At 42.5% G+C, this 26,232-nt stretch overlaps 1 protein-coding gene across 3 annotated transcripts in view; it reads right to left on the reverse strand.

Annotated features, from left to right (window-relative positions):
• TLE1 (TLE family member 1, transcriptional corepressor) overlaps positions 1–5,455 on the reverse strand; it is an 85,508-nt gene extending 80,053 nt beyond the window's left edge. For all 3 annotated transcript variants that reach the window (XM_033085462.1, XM_033085461.1, XM_033085460.1), the window contains exons 1-4: positions 5,331–5,455; positions 4,668–4,768; positions 3,053–3,116; positions 2,917–2,961 (exon numbers count right to left, since the gene is read on the reverse strand). In XM_033085462.1, coding sequence (XP_032941353.1) covers positions 2,917–2,961; positions 3,053–3,116; positions 4,668–4,768; positions 5,331–5,354 — 234 coding nt within the window. In that variant the 5' untranslated portion in view covers positions 5,355–5,455. The remainder of the gene's footprint in view (positions 1–2,916; positions 2,962–3,052; positions 3,117–4,667; positions 4,769–5,330) is intronic.
• Positions 5,456–26,232: the final 20,777 nt, after the last annotated feature.

The following is a 26,232-nucleotide window of genomic DNA, read 5'->3' on the forward strand; positions in this document are numbered from 1 at the left end:
CGCAGAAAAAGAAGGAAACAAAACTAAATCTAAACCAGACACAAATGTGTCAAAAAGATGATTTCCTGACCACTATTCAGTCTGCAGGTTGAAACGCAGCAGCACCTTGATTTAAGCACATATCATGCAGTTAGACACTGTAAAGGGTCTGAGTTAGATTTGTGAGGGAAGCCTTTCCATGGCCATTTCTGGACTTAAATGCAACATATTCAAGTGAAAAGCTCTGCCAGTAGAGCATGCTTGTGTATGCAAAGTTCACCTCAGTTAAGTCTGTTTATAACAACATTCAAGTATTGACTAACTTTATTTTAGTTAAATTATAACCGATTACTAAACTAAATGAAGAGAACTGCTGACACAAATCCATCAGTACAAGAACTCAAACTCATTTACATGCAGGCTAGCTGCAAGTACTTCATTTTATCTAAGTGACTGTACCTTAACAGCGATGTACACACCACACTCCATAAATAAGCTCAGTTGCAGTGTAATTTTGTTTTTCAAACAGCAGCCTAACCAGTCTGAGGAGTTTCACACAGAGCAAGTGCAGCATCCAAATAGGAGGAAGACCTTAAAAATGTTAAAGTTTGTTCACTGGAGAATTTCCCCATCACTGCATTTTCCAGTAACAAAGATGTTGTCAGAAACGACAATTTTTCATGTCCCCTGATGACGCCTTGCTAGCTTTTGGTTATAAGCCATAAAGCAGGAATAATTTCAGCCTGTCAGGAGTCTAGCTAATGCCCAGTTTTCCCCTAGAGAGAATTCCTGTCAAACGTAATGAGAGCTCCAAAGGCCCTTTCTACAACATAATGAGCACTTAGGCCATGTTGGTGATCAGCCAGCAAAAAGCATCAATTTGAGCCTGGCTACACCCTTGGGGGTAGACGTCACCGGTTAATAAGAATTATGATTACTATCTGTCAAAAGCCTCCTCAGAACTTATCGTTAGCAGTGGAAATTCAGAAGAATGTCATTGTTAGGTTTTTTTTTTTGGTTTTTTTTTTTTTTTTTTTGCTTTCTGTAATCTAAGGCCACCTACATACTGAACTGCAACACCATTTGGCATTCTCACTGCAGGCATCTAAACCAATAGCCTTTAACACGAAGGTGCTACTTTTACCAGAAATCAGATTTACTTAACATGTAAAAGCATAGTATCTGAGACTCACATCCAGAGAAATGCATTTATACCTTCAAAAGCCTATTCTTTTCTTAACAGCACACACTGAGCAAGTGTGCACTACTCTTCCCAACTAACACAGATATAATGCTCTGTCATAAATCTTAAAAGCTTCCGAAGCATCAGCTGCCTACTGGGTACATAATTCTAATTGCCATACATACAGAACATTAAACCTTTATACATATGTTAAGGTCAAAGTGGAAACCTTAGTTCTCACTCACTTTAATCCTGTGGATTTAATTGATTTTATCTAAAATTAATTCCTAGTACACTAACTGAAATCACACATTCTCTCCAAAGACCTTCTGAAGATAACATCAATCTCTCAGCAAATGAGCTTCCTATACATATATTGGTTTTCTCACAGATCACAGTATGCCAAGAAGTTGAAGAGAAAAAAATGGAAGGAAAAAATGCCTCAAAATCATAAAGAGCCACTTCACAGAAAAACTGACATTCTTCTAGAACAGTAGCCACAAGAAAATTAGTTAAGCTACAGTTCAGATGTAAGCCAAATACTAAGCTTGCTGTTCCATCTGGTTATTTGGTGTATTATTAAAAAAAAGAAAACCAAAAACAAACAAAAAAGGTTGTCATGATACAACTCCTTTTAAAGGGATTTTGAATTGAAACAAGCATATCTCCAAAACCCCAAAGAATACCTACCCAGATTTGCAGATAGAATGGAATTAAAATGCCACCTTACCAAATATAGTATTTTTAGGGGAAAACAAAACAAACAAACAAAAAAATTCAAAGAGTTCAGAGTTACAAAAGCAAAATTCAACTCCGTAATTCACTTGCTTAATGAATGTCTTTGAATATACTGAAGATCTGAAGCCTGAACTAATCAATTTCTTCGCTGTGCCCTAGCCGGTCAGCCATGCTCTTTAATTTAATGAAACAAGAGTTTTAGATGAAATAGCACATACACATCAAGAAAGAATTGTATTGTTGCACTTTGAAATGTGTCCAACTGTGCAACTTCATCTAATGATAATTTTTTTAAGAGGCCATAGATTTCTGAAAGACTTATTGTACTAGGATCTTGATGAAAAAGTGAATGTCAGCATATCTACAGAATACTTACACCCTGCCATTAATGCTTTATTTGGCAGACAATGACTACTCAATTGAGGGTCCTCTGGGCTGTGCAATCATTTAGCTTTTCTTCTCTTATGAGGTCCTTAGTGTCTTGTTCCAGTTCAATACTCTTTTTATTCACCATTATAGTGGTCATAAGTGTGAATTTTATGGGAACTTGCAAACTCATAGTCATAACTAGAGCTTTCCAAGTCACTAATCTCTTCATACCTTTATAAGGCAGGGATTTGAGTAACTATGACTACATATGCTACACAGACATAGGATCAGTTCTTCATGTCAGAGCCTCTACCAGTAGCAAAACAAACGAACAACAACAACAAAAAAAAACACCACCCCCAAAAACCCAAAACTTGTAAAGTACTGAACTTCATTTTTAAAACCACAGATACAAGACCTTTCCTAATTATGCCAAAGTCTTTCAGGACCAATACCAAAAAAGGCATTGCTGCTTAACCCAATCTACACCTCATCTGACAGGAGGTAGGCAAAGGTCTACTAATCAGGCTACAAAACAGGCTATTGATTAAGACACGATACAGTCATCTAAGCATAAACACCACAGCTACATTTAAATGCACCAGACAGATTGAAGATTTTGTGGCTTAGAAAACAAAATGTCTTACCTGTTTGTGCATTTCAATGTTTAATCCATACGACATTTCATAGTACTGCAAATAAACGAGTATACATTATTTTCTGATGCTGACCTATAGTGTATTAATAGGAGATATGTACTGAAATAAAGATAAATATACTTACCATCACATAATGCCTCTGCATTTCCGTCTTTTCACTTGCCAGTTTCTCACATTCCAATTTAAGGCTACAAAATAGATCATGTTTTAATGTAACACTTTTTCTTTGACATCTACACTCCCTATTTTTTTTAATTAGCAGCTTCTGTCAAAATACAAAACTCATGAACTAACTTGCAATATAGAAGACTTAACTCATACTTGAAATAAAAAGGCCAAAGAAGAAATTTAAAGAACAATTCATGTATGAGGCCTGAACTGTCTACAGAATCTACACATACCTACTCTTCATACTTTGACTGCTATTTGAGCTGCTATTAAGTGCTGCAACTTACAAGTTAGAATAGGGTCTGAATTTCTCTGAAGTAGTTTTCAGAAGTAAAAAAGATAAAATAGAGGCATTTCTTACTATACAGTATTTAGTAAATGAATGCTAAGTAACATTGCTCACGTTTACAATTACAACTTGAGAATAATTCTTACCTTAAATACATTCTAGCAAATGTTACCCTGCCCAGTGCTTGAAAACTGGTAATTCTGACTATCATTTACCAGCAAGTTTCTTTCCCATTTTTGCTTTTGTAAACAAAAATAACTTGCATTTGGCACTTGTACATCTCATTACAAGCAGTGATTTAACTCTAAGTATTTTCCCTGAGAGCCTCAACATTTCCTTTGTTTTCTATCACACTGGATTTTTTTTAATGACACTTGTGAGGAGCCTATGGAACAGTTAGTGTGCAAGCAGCATTTTTCACTCACAGCTACAAAATCACATGTTTAGAGTTTACATTGTATTTCTTAAGCAATAAATGGCTTAAGCTAGTTAGTGATTTTTGATAAGAATACAGTATTATAGATAAAGGAAGAGGAAGAATAACTAAAACCAAACGACTCCTGACTGGGAAACCTGTAAAGCTTTTACTCCTCTCTAAATACTCCACGTGCACAAAAGTACAAAATCAATGATTAGTGTTTCTTAACACCAGATGCCCAGAGTCAGAAAGAACCTCTACCTAAATCTCTGGAAGGAATTCAGCAGCACACCCACAAAGAATTTCTGAAGGGAGCAGCAGCAACAAGGAGCACATCCCACAACTTCCATGGATTCTGGTAAACTTTGTTACTGGTTTAAGTACTTGTGTGCTTTAATCGTCCTCCCTGGCTCTTAACCACAGGACACCTGTGGCATTTTAATAATTTTTGTATTTACACCACAGGCAAACGAGCAAACGTGAGAAGCAGTCTCCTTAACGCGCTGTGCCACAGAATTGGCGCGGGTCTTCTCTTGATACACTGGAATGACCCCTCCCCACATATGGGCTCCCAGGACAAAGTGTATGTTTTCAATCGCTCCAATTTCGGCTGCCCAGCTTCCTCAGCAGTCCGGGAAGCATGGGCCCGCTCAGGGCAGGGCAGTCTCCCCCGTACGCGCTGCAGAAGGCCCCGCCCGCGGGACCGGGGCTGCCCGCTCCGCTCGGGGCCGTCGGGGACCCTCGCGGGGCTCCGCCGCGACGCCGCACGCCACCGCCTGGACGCGCCCGTTCGCTGCAGCCCCCCGAGCCCGGCCGGGGACCGGCAGCTAGTCCCTGGTCCCGGGGCGGCCCGCCGGCGCTCACCTGTGGTACTGCGCCTGCAGGAACTGGAACTCTTCTTTGATGCGGTCCAGCGACTCCGGGATGGTGAATTTGAAAGGCTGGCCCGCAGCCTGGTGCGGGGTCTGGCGCGGTGGCGGCACGGGAGAGAGATGCACGTTCAGACACTGCACGGCCGCCCCGTAGGGAAGAAGAGGCGGCGCTGCCCATCGCGGCCGGGCCGGAGGGGAGGGATGGAGAGAGCGCCCGGCCCGGCCCGCCCCTGCCCCGGGGCGCTGCGCACTTGTTACCCACCTTCCCGTCCCTCATCTGCGGTGGGCCGAAGTTAACCGCGCTCCTGCTCCGACCCACCCGCGCCTGCTGCCGCCGTCTACACGAAAGCGGGGCGTGCCGGCTCCTCCCCACCGACCCCCGGCGCGGAGCCACAGCCAGCCCCATTCCCGGAGCAATGCTCGGCGGATGCTGCCCGGCCCGGCAGCGACCCCCCGCCGTCCTTCCCAAGGCAATTAAGTTACCCATGCAACAGAAAGTAGAGGGGGCTCGCTCCGGCAGGCAGGGTGAGCCGCTCTACCCCGGAGGGAATGAACTTGTGAGGGCGCCGTCCTCTCCCTTCCCCCAGGTCCAGCCGAGCAAGCCAGCCAGAGGTGCGCCCCGGCCCCGCGGAGCGGCGGCCCAAGCCGTACTTACGGGGTGCCGGCTCTGGGGGAACATGGCTCCGGCGCGGCGGGTCTCTCTCACAGCGCGGTTCTCGCGGCGAGACTCCCCGCCCTGCCCCGGCTTCACACCCGGTGCGCCAAGGGGACGGGAGCGGCGACACCCGCCGGCCGCCTTCCCTCCGCCGCCGCGGGCAGCAGCGGGGCGAGGCGCGGCTCAGTGCCCCCGCCGCGGGGACATCCCCCAGCCGCGGCGTCCTTTGTTGCTGTCGTTCCAAGGAGGGCCGAATGTGCCCGGGAAAGGCGGACGGGCCGCGCTTGGGACGGTCACCACACTCCGCGCTCCTTCGGCGGCGCTTCGACCGGCGGGCGGCGCCCGCAACGGCCGGGCGCGGTGGGACGGGACCCGACGGGGCACGGGGGGAGGCGACAGCCGCCCCTCAGCGGGAGCGAATAATCCCTTTCACGGACTCGCAAGTGGTCGAGGCGACTGTAAGGCCGGAAACCCCGAGCGGAGGCGACTCCTCTCTCCACTTCTGCCCCTTGTCAAAAGGGGAAAAATCCAGCCTGCGGAAGAGGGTCGCAGTGTCGGCGGTGGGACCGTCGTAAGCCAAGGGGACGAAAAAAAGTCTCCAGTGAGGAACGCGTTGGTCCCAGGCGTCGGCGCAGGGGCCAAAACACCGGCAAGACACAGAGCGATGAACAAGGGAGCAAGGCAGGAGGAGGAGGAGGAGGAAGGAGGCGGGCGGGGGCTCTTGCACAGCCGTCCCCGATCGGAGCAGCTCCAATAGCACATGCACGAAACGCTGGAGGGCAGAGGAAAGGGTACCACACTCGCAGAACAGACTCTTCGCTAGTTGCAGAGAAGTCCCTAGAACAAAAGGAAAGCAAACCCCTCAAGATGCTCGCTGGCCTTAGCGTCCAAGCAACAAGCTCCGCTGGGGAAGATTTAAGGAAAAAAAAAATATAGAAAGGAAAGCGTCCGTTTGAGGTTTAAATCAGACGGGAAGCTCCTTCGTGCAACGGCACCGCTACAGCCTCCTACAGGCGGGCGCGTATCTGGGAGCTGCGTGTCTCACCAGAGCCCCCCGAACGCGATACATCGCGGCGACATCATCAGCAGCAGCATCCTCATCCTCGTTCTCCTCCGCGGTGGCCCGCCGCTCCTCGTCGACCCAGGATAAAGTTCTCTCCAGCTGAAAAATCCGAATCCGAGCGGACGGGAACACCACCGGCTTCCTTTGCCCCGTCCCCTCCGCGCCGGCCAAGGGCAAGGGGAAGCCGAGGCGGCGGCCTGGCGGGCGGCGCTCGGCGGGACCTGAGCGCGGCCGTGGCCGAGCTGGACACGCCGAGCTCGCCCGCGCCGCTTACATTAGCACGCGGTTTCACACTCCGCCGGCTAACCAGCCGCGCGGCCCCGCCCACGCCCCCGCGCGGGGGGGAGGCCGCCCAATCGCTGGCGCCGCTGCCAACGTGGGGCCGTGACGCGCGGCGGCGCCGCGGGCCAATGGCAAGAGTCGCAGTCGCGCCGCCTCTCGCCTTTCGCTGGGAAGCGTTTTTGGGGAGGAGCGGCGGGAGCGCTCGGAGCTGGCCAATGGGAGGGCGCGGGGCGCGCGGCTCCGCGGGGGGGCGGGGAAGGTCGGCGGGAAGGAGAGCGGGGAGGCCGAGCTGTCCATCAAAGTAACGTGGGGTCCGCGCGCGGGGCGGGCGGGGCTGCGGTGGGGGCCGCGCGGCGCCTGCGCGCGCCCCTCCACTGCCTGTGCTGGAGCCGCGGGCCTGAGGCGGCTCCGCAGCGGGCCCGGCATTGCTCGCACGGCGCTCCGCACTGCACTGCCCGCCCCGAACTGCACTGCCCCTCCCCGCACTGCACTGCCCGCACCGGGCCCGGCACTGCCCGCCCCGCACCCCGGATTGCCCGCAGCGCGCCGACACTGCCCACCCCGCATTGCCCGCACCGCGCCCCACACCGCACCGCTCTCCGCGCCGCCCCATACGGCACGGCGCCCCGCGCTGGCAGTGCGGCGGGCGGCCCTTCTCGTTGGGCGGGCGACAGCGGCGGGGCCGTGGCACCTGCTGACAATGCGCCGCGGAAAACGCCGAGAGCACTAGGCTGAGCCATCCCGCGTGCTTGCGGGGCTCAGAGCACACCAACTGCTGCGTTGGTTGGAATGACCCTCTGATCAGACGGAAGTTGTCCTTTGGGGAAAACTGGCTTCTCTCTAAGAGGGGCCTGAGAGAGGAAAACTGTCAATAACTTTGGTTTATAGGCCCACTTGAGATAGATGAGGGTCAAACAAATTCCACAGACTGCGTGTGCTTGCTGAGGAGACAGCAATGGTGACATAGCTTGCAGTGGGAAGTAAACTTCAAAACGTGTCCTCTATTCGCAAGCACCTTTTTCATAGCAGAATTCCACAATGAAGTGTGAAATGCCCTTCGACTTAAAATAGTGCTTTAAGACACGCTTTTCCTGTTGGTATACACTTGTGTGCTATCTAAAAAGGGGTCTTAGAATGTTGAATTGCATTCTTTTAAACACGGTAAGGGTAATGTTATAATCTGCATTTTCTTATGATTCCCCACTAATCTTTCTATTAGATGCAGATTACTTTCTTAGAATTTGTGTTGTGCTTCATCTTGTATCCTAAAGAATGAGCAGTCTGTGTTTAAATTTTTATAGGAAATTTATTGTTTTGCAATATCAAGGTAAAGCTTTCCTCATTCAGAGTGATAACGTCCCATTATTATTCCCAGAATATTTGGTATTCCCAGTTTTACTGAAAAACATCCAACACAAAAGGGAGTGAAACTGAGACAGTTTTTTCTGAAAGGAAATGGAAAGTTTGGACTTCATTCCAGGACTGCTGAGTATTGTCAGTGAGCACTGATACATCTACGTCTCTGTGCATGTCTGTGTACATCTGTATCTCTGCATTTAATGGTGTCTGTACCTATAGGTGTACATGTATACATGTTTCTGTTTATGTATATGTTGCATATGTGCATACATTCTGGGGAATGCGTAAATAAATATGTGGGCTTTTAATGGTTTGTAAGAGATGAGGCAAAGTATCCTTGATAGTGAGCTTTGATAGATTGTGCTTCCCAGGACAGAAGTGTAAACTTGTCTGGTCTTCCACCTGCATAAGCAAAGCTAAAAATTCTGCATTCTGTTCCCAGCTTTTCCCTTGTCTTGGACAAGCCAACTCACTGCTCTGTTCATGGCAATGGAAAGCTTCATTACTTAATGCTTATTAAAGTACTTAGATCTTCAGATGAAAGGTGCCATAAAAATGCAAACTATGATTATATACTCTGTGTGTACCTAGTAGCTATGGAGTCTATAATAATGTAACACTTACCTAACTTTCACTGTACTTTGCTTAACCTGCTGGCACAAGTTGTTAATGAGATTTTGACAGATATGACATTAAAACAACACTGTGTTTTGGAACATAAACAAAAGGGGTTTGTTTTTTTCTTAATTGCTCACCTACATGAAAGTTGAAATGTCTTGTTACCTGTATTTGTCAACATTAAAACGTCCAGGGCATGTTTTAACAGAAAGAGAAAATCTCTGTTTTCCTGGTTCTTATTAGCAAGTGCTTTTAACCTACTTTGATTCTGGAATCAGACACTTAGGGGCATTTTGAATCTTATCCATTATATTTGAGATAGAAGAGCTGTACAAGCAGAAGCAGAATCAAATGCACTGTTTTTTTTTTTTTTCCAATGAGAGCTACTGACATTACATAGCAGGAATAATAACCAACATTATCAGATGTATAACTAATTTATAATGCATCATCATTGGCTCATTAAAACATTAAAAAAATATATTTTTGTTGGATGGGTATAAATCTGGATTAATTCCAGGAAACTGAACATTCTCATTCCATGGCAATATTCACTATGTACACAGTAGAAAGGCAGCAAAATATGGCTAAGCATGTTGTATTCAGCTAGGTAGCATTTTATACCAGATCATTCTGCCACAATACTGTATGTACTCTACACAGTTCTCCAACTGGATTAAAAAGACTTGCTTTTAAATATCTGTCTCATGTTTCAAAAACAAAAATATTTCCTTCAGTATTAACCCCCCCAACCATTCTGTCCAGTTATTCATTTTACGCTGTTGTTTGAAATCAGTTGTTTTTTACTGTAAAAAATTTTGTGTTGTCTTCCTACCTCATAAAGAAAAGGGCCTAATCCTAAACTGGCTATATACTGAAAATTCTCACTGGAGGCACTTGGAGCTTTGAGTGAAAAAAATCCACTCTTGTAGGTTAAAATACTGAAAGGATTTTAGATGTAGCTCCCAAAATACTGAAAGGATTTTAGATGTAGCACCCATTCTTTAGCAAAAATATATATTGTATGATGTTTTGTCTAATGCATTTTTTATTATTTTTTCCTTTACTGTTCACAATACTATTTACGAACAATATTTTTAACTTTGTGCAAACTGGCACATAAAACAAAGATGTTGATAATGTTAATCACTAGGTGTTAGCTGCAGATGGGCAGTAAACAATCTAGTGTGATTTGTCCCACTCTTCTACTCTCTATATAGTGAGAGCAAGTCAATGGAGGAAGCAATTCTAAAATTCAATAGAGTTTATGCTTTCAAAGTTTTAGATGGATCACTGGATTTTCACCTGTAAGAAAAACATGCATGTGTAAATGTACATGGTTGGATTGTTTTAGGGTGTGGTTTGTTTTTGATGCCAGTGTGGTGCAGGTGAAAGAGAAAAAAACCACCCTGAATCATACAGTACATGTGGTATAGTAGTGACTGTCTATACAGTTGAAAGAATAATAATTATTATAAGGGCATGCAAAACAATATCACTTTTAAAATATTTATTTATTTGTGAAGTGCAAATGATATGAGCAGAGTAAAGCAATTACATTCCTAATTATTTACTGTCTTTTGGCTAATAGCCATTGCATACCCTCTTAGTAACTTGATTTCTTTTTAATTAGTAGCTTTCCTTGTAGGCAAGAATGTTCAAAAAGGTGCACTAGGTCATTTTACTATCATGACTGTATTCACTTTCCTTATTCCTTCAGCCTTAAAAAATCCCCAAGCTGAATTTAAAAAAACAACAAAAAACAAAACAAAACAAAAAAAAAAAAAAACCAAAAACAAGTCAGTAGCAGATTGTGCAGCAGTAAAACCTCAAATAGAATCAGATCCAAAGAATCCCTTTTGGCTTCACACAATATGGTAAAATTAGAGATTGCAGGAAACCAAAAAAATTAAACCAGGAACATTTGAAAAGAAATGACCAGGCTTTATGAAAACGACACATTGACTGGCCACTGTGGTTTTTTTTATCGAGAATTTCTTTGTTGAGGCATAGATCAAAGAAGCCTGCATATGTTTTCATTTTGTTCTAAGTCTAACTAGAAAATTACATCCAGATGTTTAATAGGCATTCTGTTGGTTTTCTGCATTGATTAGATATGTTGGTACTGTTTGCTTACAAGTGTAGCCGGATCATTAGCTAATGCAAAGAAATGTTTGTAGCAAGTTGCTAATTAGGTCTTTTGGAAACTCTCCATACTAAGGAACAATTTGTACAGTGGCCAGAAAAACTTGCGGTACTTGAGAAGTCGCTTTCCCTTCTGTGTCTGGGAAAAAACAGTCAGTCGCTTTGCCTAATCTCCTTTTGCCTACAGGGATTGCAGCTTGATCCCAGTGGGTTGAAGTGCAAATAAATTAGGAAGAGACCACACACATGCGCATACAGGCATACACACATGCACGCACACACACACACAGAGTCCCCACACGCACTCCCCCCTCCACCCCCAATCTGCTGCTTTAGTCAAAATTCAGTTGTACAAAATGGAGTGCTTAAAACTAAAATGTGTTAAATTCACAGCATTCATGTTATTAAATACGCAGCATTTTTGAGCATACTTTAGAGACAGATGGGGAAGCCCTTTAAGATAAATGAGTGTACTTGAATTCATTACTGTGGTACTTATAATTAAAGTAGCTCTTTCTCAACTTCACTATTTCTGCAGGGTACTTCAAGACAAAGCTTGGGGAGAGGAGAGTGTATACATGGATGACGGAAGGGTGAAAGAGGCACAGAACTTTATTCATCTGTGTTTTGTTAAGTCCAAAAAGAGGTCAGATGTATTACCTGTTTACAATATTGACAGAGAAATTGTTGTAGACTTCATGGCTCTGGCCTGATAACCTTCTAGGTGCAATGTCACCTTTCAAAGGGTACTTGACAGTGTCAATGACCTTTCTAATAAAGACCACTTGCCAGTGTATCACACTTCAGCCCACAGCAGAATGAGGCCTCCATTGCAGGAGGTGACAACTAAAGGAGAAGTGTGTGTGTGTATTTTGTACAGTAAATGAGAGCGCATGATCATACCAGCTCCCTGATCCTGTCATCACACACACGACAAAGTTTTACTCCTGGAAATAGTTCCTTTGAAGTCCATGTCAATACTTGCTTGAAAAGAGATGTCTTTTTGTCAGACTTCACCAGATCAGGCCCATGCGTACAGAATAGTAGGTTGTGTGTGATACACATATGCAAAACACATGTATTTTTACCAATGACGCCATGCAAGTGTAGAAGTTTTATCCCCCTTTTCGGGAGCTACCTAAAACGGAAAGTTGCCACAAGGGTACAGTTAATCATTGCACTTCAGTGGACTAGTTGTGGTATACTATTTTTCCTCTCTTGGCAAAATACTAAAACTTTTCCATCCTGTTTTGGTTCCATATATGTAGTATTTTGACAGAATTGAATGGAGTTTTTTCCCCCCTAAGCTGTCAATAACATTAGAAAGAGTCTGCAGATCACCAAAGACCCTTAGACTTAAAGCTGCAGGGGAAATAGCATTGAGGCAAATAGTCTTGTGGAAATGATGCTTTCAAACCATTTGTTGAAATGGCTAATGGAAGTTTCATTGTTCAAAAAGAAGGATTGTGTGAGAGGGAAGGATGGTTCCAAGTGCATTGGTATTTCAGTATTTGGAACATCAACTAACTTGCTGCTGCTAGGGTACGTGAAGCTCTATCCTTCACCCTAGTATCTGTTCTCCACAGATGAAAGCAGCAGCCTTTAGGATTCTTTAAAGTACAGATATGGTTCAGAAATATTGGGTGTGGAGCCATGGTTCTCTGTCAACCAACAGGAAGCAGATTCAGCTGAAAGCTGACTAGAATTTGGCAGCTGTTTCCTGTAATAATTCTGCCTCCCAGTCCTTCAGAAGAAGTTTTTGCCTATTGAAGTTATAAACACTGTATGAGCTGCTGTTATACCAACCTTCTACGCCTGACCTCAGATTTTAGTCTGTTAGAGTCTAGATGAGAGCAGATCGTCCTGTCCTGCTGTCTCTTGATAATGCAAATGCTGTAATGTGCTGGTGTGCTACGGCTGCAGCATCTGTGGAGGTGCTCTTCCAGCACTGGTGGCAAAAAGGCATTAAGTCTGTTTCCAACTTTCCCCATGCTCCCATATTCTTGAGGGAATGGAATTATCAAATATGTCTCTTAGCACCCAATGAGAAGTGGGGAAATTATGTGAAAACAGTTGCTACACAAGGATAGTGATGGTAGTGATAGGGAGGAGAACTATGGAGGGGAATTAAATTGGGAGGGAATGTTTCAGTACCACTGTGATACAGTTCTTAACAAATGTGGAAATTTCCTTAGTAAAACACCATTGAACTTCAGGCAATATTGCAAACAGTAACAGTTGCTCGGAGCATAAAAAGAAAATAAATAACTGCCTGAGTCATCCAGCACTGTCTACCTCTCTGTTTTTCTACTTACAGTGGCCTTCCACTACATTCAATGCAGGAGTCTCAGTTTATATCCTGAGGGGCTAACATGTAATGAAAACTGTGATTATTAATAGAGTATATCCATTTTCCAAAATACAAAATAATAATTTTGTACCATTTGACATACGCATAAATTTGTCACTAATATGTATCATCTACTCAGTGCTCAAGTGAATATCCACTTGAAGCATCCAATCAAAAAGGCATGTCTTGCTACTTTGCATCTATTCTGATACACTGACACGCTCATAATCATTAACATCACTCAGTAAAAAGTAAGGTAAGGTAAGGAAAAATAGATCCACCCCTTTCAATTCCAATTACATATTACTTCCTTTAAAATACTCATATACCTTCTATTGCAGAAAACCACATCATGATTACATAGGCAATAGAATAATCATGGTTAGCAGTCCAAATATCTGAATATTTATCAGTAAGAAAACATGATGAAGAGTTGATATTGTTTGTTGAGAAGAGAGCAGCCAAAGTCACTGGAAGGATATCTTTTGAAAACAAGAGACCTAATAAGTACGGTATAGGTGGGATGTTGAACATTGCTTGAGTGTGGAGGGGATGGTGGGGAGAGGGAGGGGTTGTGTTTCATTGTTTCTGGTCTCTGTTGGATTTTTTTATTGTTTGGTTGGGTTTGTGTGTATCTTCTGCACAAGAAGGATTTTCCTTCTGTCCTCCTGAGTTCAAAAGCAATAAAAAATATTGCACATATTCATAATTTACTCTTATAAATTCAATAGTTGGTAGTAAGACGTTTTCTACCCATCCTCTCACATTTTCTGCTGTAGTTTTACTGTCTGTTAATATGCTTATGCATGCTCAGGTGCTCGGTGGTCTGAGTTAAGTAGCATCCATGCAGAAGAAAATCTGAATGCAACATGACCTCAGAGCATAACTCAGGAGAATGTCTGTGCCCTAAAACTGGCAGTAGATTGTACTTTGGGAACAGACTGAATCTCATAAGTGAAACCATTATATCTTCATTAATTTTGCAATGAAATAGTTTGCTAATCTCACCCATGTAAACTCCATAAGGCAGAGAATAAGCAGCACAAGCATGCAGGAATGGAGGTGCACATGCAGCACGAGGCATTATTATACACTGAAGTAAGTATTCTTATATTGCCCATATTTTGTTTTTGAATAAGGTGTTTCACTTAAATGAAGGACATATATTATTAGTCTCTGAAGGTGATAGGACAATACAAGAGGACTTTTATCGATTCTTTTCACATCTGCAAGTGAAATCTCTCCTCTCCTCTCCTCTCCTCTCCTCTCCTCTCCTCTCCTCTCCTCTCCTCTCCTCTCCTCTCCTCTCCTCTCCTCTCCTCTCCTCTCCTCTCCTCTCCTCTCCTCTCCTCTCCTCTCCTCTCCTCTCCTCTCCTCTCCTCTCCTCTCCTCTCCTCTCCTCTCCTCTCCTCTCCTCTCCTCTCCTCTCCTCTCCTCTCCTCTCTTTCTTTTCACTTCAATTCTTTTCTTTCCTCTAGATTTTTCTTGAGTCAACCAAGATGAGAAACATTTCTAACAAAGGGATGATGTAAACATTTAGGGTATTTCCTGCACACATTTTGTGTGATAAATTCTACAGTCTTATAAATCAGTTCAGAATATGGCATTCAATTTTCAAGAGAAATGTTCTACCTGCAGTGAAGAGCAGTTACTTCTATAAAGCTCCTCTAAAAGAGCAGAGGTATTTAATTCATTTAATTAATATGGTAAAGGTTTGTTCTTTTTGGTTTTATTCACATTATTTTATTAGGAACTTGATTTTGCCTGCGTTTCTTATAAATTCTGATGTGTCTGAATGTATAAAGTCCCCTGAATGCCTGTCTCAATCACACCTAGTTTGAATTAGAGGGCTATACATTTTCTTTTCTTAAGCTATCAATTTCACTGGGAGGAAAAAGAAAGCTAATAAATGTAGGGAGAAAAAAAGATCATGGGTTGTTTAATTGTCTTAGTCTGAGGTATTATGGGAAGTGAAGAGGCTGTGTTCTAAAGGATTTTTCTTAAAGTGATTCACATAGGGCTCCTGCTGGTCTGGTCAGATGGTGCAGACAAGGTCCCACATGTCTTTAAATAAGTTTTGAGTATTGGTTGTTTCTCTCTGAACTAGCCAGCCAAACCACAAGACAATTTCTGAATTCTCAATTGAGTGAAACTCCCCACAAGCAAATTGCTCAACAAAGCCTGGCATATTTTGCCCCTGTGTTTGAAAACAATAGGAGAGAGAAATATGTTTACTTCTATTCCAATTTACTTCTATCCCAAGCTGTCGGACACTTCACAAAAGGCCCAAGGAGTACAGCAGGTCATTTACGGATTATTGCACCGGGATGGTTGTCTTCTAGTGGTTTCCCTTGAATGTGGGCTGCCAACTGCAGCACAGCCATAAACCTCATTGTCTTTCTCTGCCTTACACATTATCCTACTTTGTTTAGTAGCATAAGTCAAGCTGATGTGTGTCCCCATCCCCTGAGTCATAAAGCATGAAAGACTTTCAACGAATGAGGCACAGGGCTAACTATAGGGCTCTATGCATTCAACGGGCCCCATTCATTTCAGATGAGATAGGATTTCATCCTAGGTGTCTAACATGTTTTATTTTCAGTAAAATATACTGAATGCTCTAAGATACACTGAGAATTTTCCTTTGTCTCAGAGAGAAAAGCAATCATCCAGAATCACCTATGTTAATCTAACTGTGAAGCATAGCTTTCTTTTCAAGGAACCTGGGCAATTGCAGAAGTATTGCTGGGTGTAGAATTTTACTGTAGGGAATATTTGCCCCTCTTTGTCCACTCTTTCTTATTTTAAGGTCTTTCATAATTTTACTGCTCTACATTAATATCTTCTTCTTTGGCCTATGAAGAACATCTGGGACTGGTTTACTTACTTGCACAAAGAAGTGCTAGAACATGGTTTATCTAGAATACTGTACTAGAAAATATTTATAAGCAGCTCTTGAGTTCACAAAAAAAAAAACCTATTTCTAAAGATGTCCTGTTACTTGCTTTTGTTTGGGTGAGGTTTTATTGGGTTTTTGATTTTGGTTTTTTTTGTTTTTATTTTTGTTTTTGGGAGGTTGTTTTTGGGAGGGTTGGGAGAGGGTTGGGTTCTTATTGTTTGGTTTGGTTCAGTTTCTCATTCATTTGTTTGGATTTGTTATTTCACATAGTTTTCTAAAGGGAATATAGCAGCATTTAAAAAATATAAATCTTCAAATCAATCAGCTGATTATATTGATAGTGCCCTGAATTTTTATATATCATTGCAAGACATCTACAGTAAATCTCCAGTAAAAATGAAGAAAACATTTATTGGTGTAGTAAGTATTTGAAAAACATGAGAGAGTGGAAAATAGAGTTTAATTTATCTTTATGCACTGCCTTAGATATTTGCTTTGTTGGATTATTATTTTTTTGCCATTGAAAACATTTGAGAAACCTTTATATAGTGTCTTAGACCTGGTTAGATATTTTCCTACTGAGTGGGAAATTATTACAGAGAACTGGGCTACTATCATCTGGCCAATCCAGGGAGATTTTTCCTTTATAGAAGGCAGATTGTACTACCTTGAGCCTCTGATTGATCTATATCTTCTATCTAGTATGTGACTATTAGTTGCCTGCTTAGGAATAAGATACATCACTTGAATGAAAAAATGAATTTATTTGCTTTCTCAAATTTTCTGGAAAAATATATTTTATAAATATCCTGAACATATGAAATAATATAAAAATGTATAAATGTTATTCCCAGCTTTCTCTTGCATTAACTGAGCAAAAAAGTCAACTCACAGGTATTATTTAGGGCATTAAGTGTAGCAAAATCATGGATAAGACATAAAATATTGTATGATACAGGATATAATTTTGTTTCTTGATTATTTTGAAAATAACGATGTATTGTCCTTCAGTAAGTCAGAAAGTTGTTTATGCGTATATATATCTATATATATGTATGTACATATACACGTAATTACATCTATATAAACATATACATATACAACACCATAAGATAAGAACTACGGATCTGTTTCATTCCCAGGCAGGGCATTCAGTGAACCTGAAAAGTTGGGAAGGGAACCTGATCCAGAGGTGTTAAACTTTCACTTTATGCCATGATCCATTGAAGCCAAGCCAAAATAACTTCACTTTTTTTTCTTTCTTTTCCCGTTCCAAACCATTATTCAAATGCATGTTAACAGTCTGGTTAGAAATGTTCCTTTTAAGAGCATCAGATGCTAGGAAATACTGTTGTCTTCTGTTTTCAGCATTTTGTATCTTCTGTTCTTTAGTATAAATGGCAAACTGCAACTAGCACCTGAAAAAAAGTGTTAAAACACACTGGAAGTATTGGCATGACGTTGATAAATGCAAACAGTCTGCTGGAAGGAATATCACCTTCATTTAGATCATCTGTTTGCAAATGTGAATATCTGTGAAATAGACATATTAACGTAGCTTTTACCACCAAATAGATACATGGAGAATAATTTAAATTAAATAATAAATATTTTTTGATATCTTAAGAGGAAAAAGGGTCCTGGAGATAATTCTGCAATTAAGAGTCCAAAAGACCTCAACTTTTTATCATATGATAAGGAGATGGTGGAACATTCTTCTTGCAGATTGAGTTCCTGTTTCTATTTTTTTCTAAAGCTTTAACAAAAGTAAGGCAACATATATTGCTTCCTTTTATTAAACAATTTGATTTTATTGAATGCAAACTGAGCTGTAAAAATGACACCATATTAACTAATTCAAAGTTGTGCTTTAGACATTTTGTGGATTTTTTTCTTACAAGTCACTCTGTCCATTTCTGGGGCTATATGATTCAGTCAGGTGAGTTTTAACACCTGTGTTTTTAAATATGAGACTGTGGTTCCACTTTTCCTCTGTACACACAAATCTGCACATTCGCATGCATTGACACAAACAAATGTATCACAAATCAAAAGATGTTTCATAAGTATGGAGATGGGATTTGTGATCAATTTATGCAGAATAGAAGAAATTACAAAAAGATTTTGCATGTGTTTTCTTGAAAAGGATTTTCTAGTTGATAAATATACTTGGTCCTTTGGCTTATTAGATGGGAGGCTGACATGATGTTTTACATTTATAGATTGGAAGCAAACAAGCTGTGAACTTATCTTCATCCTGGCTGAAGGAGAGCGTGAGAATAGATTGTTACATTGTCTAGGTACATTGTAGATATCTTACATGTCGTTCCCACCGGGTCTGGTCACCAAGAGCAAAGATTTTTGTATAGTGAAGATTTTGCATTTGCCAGACTAGTGTTGGAGCTCATGGAGGATAGTGATATATCTGTATTTTCTATTTTAATTTAAAACTCTCCGTTACTGTTTTTAGAATACATGATGCTCTTTTTCCCACACCATTGTCTCTTTTCCCATTTGAATTACCTCTGCTGCCTACTTACTGGTGAGATGGGGAATAGATGTGTCTTTCAAGGCTGCAGAAAATGATGACAGGACATACTGAGAGGTTACATCTTTCTCTTCAGCTGTTGCACAACAAAATGAAAGTGCTAGTGGTTCACCAGGGGAATCCAAAATCTTCCACTGTGATGTAGTCTTCAAGTTTTATAAAAGAACACTGGAGCCAATAAATTCAGATAATCCTACACCACTTCACGTGTACAGTGGTGTTGGTTTGGTCCCACAAAATAATCATTGGTTGGCTTCTTTATTTAACATACCAAGTAACACTCCCAGGTTTCAGGGTAAAAACAGCCACAAATATGAAACCCTGTTTCATCCAGTCTTGTAATTCCAGATTGGGAAAAAAGTCTGGCTTGATGTCTATCGCATTTACTTTAAAGGGAAGTCAGAATGTTTCTGTGAAGCAAAGAATAAATTAATCAAATAACTTTTTTCCTTACATTAAAAATATTCTAATTCAAAATTTTGTTTTAGTCAGTCTAGATGAAAGTGTCTGTTTTTGTGTTACCACTTAAAACTAATCTTTTACATAAATCTGCTGAATATTCATGTGTCAAAGATATTTTAAGAAAAAGTCAAATGGAGTTATTATTTTATTACAAGTAGGTTGGGCCCAGTCATTTCTCTGCTATTGGTAAACCCAACCCTTTATCCGTGGGTATCTTAAGGACTAAAGGGGTTTTGTCGGTGAGGATAGGGCTGGTTATGTCCAGTGATTCTTTCCAGTTCAGTAAGAACTTAAAGATCCAGCTACAGCTCCCTGTGAAAAGTTCCCTCCTTTTGAGAGAAGGTCTTTTGGCAGAAGACAAAGAAGTCTGTAGTCTGTAAATTGAGTAGCAGGGTTCCATAGGTGTTATTGGAGGGAAGCAGTCACAGTAATAAGGTTGGAGTTTATCCCTTTTGATTTCTCTTTTCCCCTAAAAGAAACCTCTTAGAATCTATTTTGGGACTGTATCTCTTTCAACTAGAATGCAATAAAAACGTTGGCTAAAAACCCCTGAGTACTTCTTTAAAGTACTTTTTAAATAATTGCTTTGGAGTATTTTGCAAAGTGCCTAGGTTTTAGCTTCAATTACCTGATTATTGTGTGATCTTTGTAGGAACATACAGTAATTTCACGATTATAAGCCGCACCATTTTGACTAAAATTTTGCTCCCAAACCGGAAGTGCAGCTTGCATTCAGGAGCGGCTTATATATGAATAAATTTTGGAAATTTCCCAACTGGGAAGTTCGAGCAGCAGCAGCCCCGAGCCAAGGTGGAGCCCACCCGGCCCCAGGTGGCAGCGGGGCAGTGGCAGCGCAGCGGCAGCGCTGTCTGGCCCCAGGGGGCGCGGCAGAGGCGCCGGCCGGGCACGCCCCTCTCCCTCTTCCTGGCGGCAGCAGCCAGGCACACCCCTCTCCCTCTTCACAGCGGCACCGGCTGTGCATGCCCCTCTCCCGCTTCCCGGCGACACCGGCTGGGCACGCCACTCCCCTGCCTCCAGGCAGCAGCAGTGAGTGGGGCTGGGGCTGCTCCCTGGCAGCTTACCTGAGCAGGGCCAAGCCATAAACCCTGTGATCCCGCAATTCTGTTACTACTTGGCAACGTCGTGAAAGTTGCACATGGATCCTTGCTGCGAACGACAGTGTGGCTAATAATCCAGTGTGGCTTATTTATGGAGGAAAAATGAAACATTGCTGACACCCCAGAAATGTGGCTTATAATCGGTGTGGCTTGTAATCATGAAATTACTGAATTTATATTTTTCTTCCATGTCATCAAAGATGTGATTTAAGGGGCAAAAGCAAAGATTCATGTGACCAAACTGTTCTTCACAAACCCTAAGATTCTTCTTCAAAATATATGGTTCTATGCTCACATGGCTTGTGGAAAGGATTTAAGATGGAACTGGTAGCATGCTAAAAAACAGTAAAGGGGCCCACTTGCAATTAGTGGTCACAACTAGGTCACTTCCAGTGTCCTTGCTATCTCATTTAGATCTTATTATCTACCATGTGCTAAATATTTTGGCAGAAACTTGAAGTCCTTGAAGTGCTTCTGCTAGGAAAAAATATTCTGTGGCTGCTTGTAGTATACTGAGATCCCTTCTGGAGTAAGGTGAAGTAGTTCAACCTATCGCAATAAGGAACTTGCTGTAATAACCGCAAAACCTTGAAGAATTGAAGAAATATAATTGGGTGGTAGTGATATATTAATATAATTTTCAAAGAGCACACTCAGACCTCCACTGGAAAAAAACAACTGTCAAAACATTGAATTTTTCATGTAGTTGAATTTTTCATTTGGCATTTACAACTGCTGAAATACAGGAATAGCAATCATACTTTATTGATCAATGCAAACTGCTGAAATGGCACTAGCACGACACGATAAAGTGCCGACAAGCACCAACAGGGGCCAACAACAGCCTTTGGGAATATCTCTCAGCTTTCTACAAAATACAGGGATAGCCAAGAGGTGCACCAAGAAGAAAAACTTGCTTTTCAGAAGAGAGTGGTGTTGACATTTCTGTTAAAGGAAGACTGCCAGTGATTTCCTCCTCCTTGTGTCAAGGGGAATGCTATTATCTGATACTTTCATCTGGTATCTGCATAATATTGTTTTTGATGTAGGACAGTTCTGTGCAGGTTCCTCTGTACTGCCTGTACTGCCCCAATTTCATTTACTTCATAAAAAATTTGGGGTGTGTAGTCAGATGTAACCACAAAGATATCTTTTGGTTACTTGTTTTTGTCAAATATTAAGATTTTAGTCAGAAGTTCATGACAGAAAACAGATGCAACTTAAAAAATAGTAAGAAGCATCTAGTATACCCAGAGATTTAGCAACTAAGCCCATATGAGAAGAAAGAACTCCAAGAAACACAAATCACAGCTTTGTGCTCTTAAACATCTAATAGATCTGATAGAACTGCAGTAACTCCAAAAGGAAGGAGCCACATCCACAGACAAATGGATATGATGCTAACTACCACATGTGACACTGATAATGTGTGGTCATAAGCTGTGTTTTCTTTCTGGTGGAGTTTCTCCTAATCTTTAGCCAAAAACAATCTTTTGCTAGAAGTCATAGTAGTTTGGGGAGCACAATCCTACATTTCTATACAGAGTGCATTGTTTGGTTTATATATATTGAAAAGCTCTGTGTTATCTACGCTTAAGTATTAAAAACTATGGAAAGTATAAAAAAAAAATCAATCAATCTACATTTTAAATCAAATATATCTTGAGCTTTCTCATAAACAGCAAGTCACAGGCTTTTCTACATGTTTGTATGTATGTTTGAAATGATAAAACTTATTTAATGTGATTTACTTTATGCTGTAGTTCAGGTCCTACATTATTCATAAAAGTAACTTCTGGATTTTTTTTCATATTAGCCATTTTATAAATCTTGACTCAGGTTTCTTAGACCTGTGATGTATCTTAGTAGGAATTAATAAGCTTGTCTTAAATAAGAACACAAACCCAGTGGCTGTGAGTTGCTGTTATGTGGTAGAAGTCAGATTAATTATCTTTCACTTTGACAATACTCTGTCTACCATGACACTCTTTTGAACCTTTACCAGGTATCCTTCTTCATCTAGTTTCTGGCATCTGAAATGTAGTATACTGAGCAAAAGCAAGGACCTAGTCTGTCCCTAAGAAAGTCTGAATATTCCGATTATTTTTGGTGGGCAAAAACCCCTCTTTGTCAATCACATACGATGTTTCCTTAGGACTGACACTTTATATAGTAGTCTCAACTGGAATTTAGATCGGTCAACAAATGATCACAGCTTCCAGTATTCAACAATCTTGATTGTGTTTTCTGCTGCATTATTGCTTCTACCTTAAATTTACTTCCTTGTCTTTTAGAAATCAACTACTTTCAGTCTCTTTACTATAAAAATAAACAAAGCCAAAAAACCTGCAAACAACTGAACAAAACCCCAACCAAAAAATTAAATTAAACACAAATAAAAAACACCACCAAAACCCACACGATGGCTTGTTAGAGAAGTGCAAGTGCATCCAAATTGATGAGACATTGAAATTCTGCATCTTTGTGATGCCATTGGTTCTTTATAACCTGTTTCCATTATACCTACCAGCAGATATGAACATTGTGAAAGTTGAAAGCACTTACAATTGAAAAATTATTTTCAAAAATATCTCTTTTCCTAAAGGTTTCTGGGTGGTTTGTTTTGTTTTGTTTTGTTTTGTTTTTTTTAATATTAATGTGGTCTGGTAAACTTCTCTGAAATTATTATATTCCCTTGAGTTATCGTTGCATGTGAGAACCATTGATGCACATTAATATGAGGAAATACCAGGAATGACATAGTAACACAGAAAGATTGCAATGTCTCCTATGCAGTAGCCCAAGAAGGACATTAACTGTAGAAAATCTACAGCATTTCATGGGCAAAGTCTTCTAGAAGTAAATATTTTGATTGAAAACATAGGTTGCTTCCATGTCTTCCATACAATTTTGAAGATTTTTTTTGCCGTTGTTCAAGGTTTCCAGTTGAAAAGATCCACTTGCTTTAATGTAGAAAAAGAAGGTTTCTCTCTCTCTCTCTTTTTTTTTCTTATTATAAGTAGAAGGAAACATTTAAAAGCAACAAAATAGCAAAGTAAGTTATTTCTGAGGAAGTACACCATGCTTCTTTTATAGCATGCTATATTCCTTACTAGTAAAGGAGGGAAAGGCTATGGACGCGGTCTACCTGGACTTCAGTAAAGCCTTGAAAGGATTCTCTCACCCACAGTATTCTCCTGGAGAACAGGCAGCCCATGTCTTGGATGAGTTCACTCTTTGCAAAAAAAAAAAACCACTGACTGGGTGTCCCACACCTGGGCCAGGGTGTAGGTGAATGGAATTACCAGAGCTGAGCTGACAACCGCTCACTAGTGGGGCTCCCCAGGGCTCAGTGTTGAAGCCAGTTCTATTTAATATCTTTATTGATGACCTGAACAAGCAGAATCAAGAGCACCCTCAGACAGTTTGCAGAGGAGAGCGTTGATCTGCCAGCAGGGTCTGCAGAGGATCTGCACAGGCTGCATTGATGGGCCAAGGCAGTGGGATGAGTTTCAACAAAGCTGAGTACCCACTTCTTCACTTTGGTCACAAGCATGCCTCCCAGTTGCAGTCCCCTGTGGGGGGAGATTTCTGTGAAAATTTCCAAGCAGTGGCTGTCAAGTAAGGAGACTATGAAAAATAAAAAACATGCTGAAAATCCACAGGTGGCTGGTGGCTGAATAGGCAAGGTGAGGCATGTGCCTGTAGGCCCTTCCTATTAGGTGGAAACACCTCTTAAGACTTGGAAGGGTTTGTGCAGAGAGGACAGGTAAGTCCTAACTAACTGGAGACTGTGTAGGCAGTCCTCAAAAAGCAGAAATACAGTAATTTCACGACTATAAGGCACACCCTTTTGACTAAAATTTTCCCCCAAAACTGGAAGTGCGCCTTATAGTCTGGTGCACCTTATCTGATGTACAGAGTTGTGACATTTGTCACCCCGGAAGTGCAAGCCCGCCGGCATTGGGGTGTCCCCCGTGTGGGGCGGGCCTGCTGGCATCGGGGCGTCCCACGTGCGGGGTGGGCCTGCCACCATCGGGGAGGAGGCCCCACGGGGCAGGGAGGGGGAAAGCCGCTGGAATTGGGGCGGCTGCCGCACTGGGAGGGCGAAAGCCACCGGAATTGGGGCAGCGGCGGCACGAGGCAAGCGTGCCAGCATCGGGTCACCCAGAGCGCCAGGGGACTCCCGGAGTGCACTGGCAGTGCGGGGTTCCCGGTACGCCAAGGGGGCGCGTGACACCTGGAGCGCCAGGGAACTCGTGGAGCACCGAGGCCCTGGGGACGCTGCACAGAGTGGTGGCGAGCATAGCCCGGCCCCACCAGGTACAGGCAGGCTACCAGGTTGAGGCGGGGCCTCAGCCAGCAAGCGCACAAGGGGAGCTGGGGGCGGAGCCTCACTTCATAAAAAAAGTCCGGTGCACCTTACCTGATCTACAAAGTTGCGAAATGTGCCGGCTCCCGGGGGGTGCGCCTTATAGTCCGGTGCGCCTTTTGGTCGTGAAATTACTGTACATGTGGATGGAAGATGTCAGGTCCATCACCAAAATATTGATAAATTTCTCATAGTGCAGGAGAAGGCTTAGGAGCAGTACGTACTCAGGCACATGGCTGGCAGAAAACCAGCCTTGGTTTCTTGTGGTAAATCTGTCAGACTGCAGATACTGACCAAGATGATGAAGTGGCCTCCTATACAGGTTGCAGATGACTCCAAGTCAGACGTTGATCTGCTGGAGGAAGGAAAGCTCTAGGCCAGAATAGATCCATGGACCAAGGCCAATGACACGAGGCTCCCAGGTTGTATCCAACACAGCGTGGCCATCAGAATTAGGTAAGGGCTCATGCCTCCATACACAGCAATGGTGAGGCACACCTTCAATCCTGTGTTCAGTTCTGGGCCCTCATAACAAGAGACACAAAGACCTGGGGCATGTCCACAAAAGGGCAATGGAGCTGGTTAAGGTCTGGAGAACAAGTCTTATGACTAGGCAAAACTGATTATTTGGAGGTTTTGTACCTGAAATTTCAGACCCAAACTGTTTGTTAGTGCAAGGAAAATAATTATGTCTTAATTAAAAGTGAAATGTCCACAAGTAGGCAGATGATTGCTACTGCAAAACCTGGAGCATGGATCGCCTTCCTTTTTAACCAGCAGCGTAACTACAAGAATATGGTTTATTATCTAGATTGTCAACTTTTATCTTTTGTTTGTGGAACGTGAGATTTGATGTTTAAATAGAATATTTTCTTTCAGATTTTCAGATGGTGATAGCTAGGGTATAATTTATCTTAGTAATCCTTTCAGGTTGCCTTGTTTGCATGACTAATGTTCCTGCATCATGCATGTCTGATGTCAACCCATGGCTCTTTTGTCTCTTTGTCTTCTCAACTAAGCTTAAAATCAACAAAGAGCTTTTCTATCTTCTCCATATTGCATTTCACCTGACCTGCCATTCAACTTTTAAAGGGTGTATGAAACTCCTTTGGAAACAAAGTAGTAATTCATGTTTACCACTGAGAGAAACAATTACCTGACTCTCATTTCCAGTAATCTGCTTCTGTGAGTAAACATTGTTTTTAAAAAACCTGCCTTCATACAAAAAACAATTAACTTCCTTGCTGCTCAAAGCTTTTTATTAGTAATAATATATCTCTGTTTATATTTGTTGTAAGATGGAGAGGAGAGGAGAGGAGAGGAGAGGAGAGGAGAGGAGAGGAGAGGAGAGGAGAGGAGAGGAGAGGAGAGGAGAGGAGAGGAGAGGAGAGGAGAGGAGAGGAGAGGAGAGGAGAGGAGAGGAGAGGAGAGGAGAGGAGAGGAGAGGAGAGGAGAGGAGAGGAGAGGAGAGGAGAGGAGAGGAGAGGAGAGGAGAGGAGAGGAGAGGAGAGGAGAGGAGAGGAGAGGAGAGGAGAGGAGAGGAGGGGAGGGGAGGGGAGGGGAGGGGAGAGGAGAGGAGGGGAGGGGAGAGGAGGGGAGGGGAGGGGAGGGGAGGGGAGGGGAGGGGAGGGGAGGGGAGAGGAGAGGAGAGGAGAGGAGGGGAGGGGAGGGGAGGGGAGAGGAGAG

This window comes from Catharus ustulatus, chromosome Z, assembly GCF_009819885.2.
Source record: "Catharus ustulatus isolate bCatUst1 chromosome Z, bCatUst1.pri.v2, whole genome shotgun sequence".
NCBI classification, from domain to species: Eukaryota; Metazoa; Chordata; class Aves; order Passeriformes; family Turdidae; genus Catharus; species Catharus ustulatus.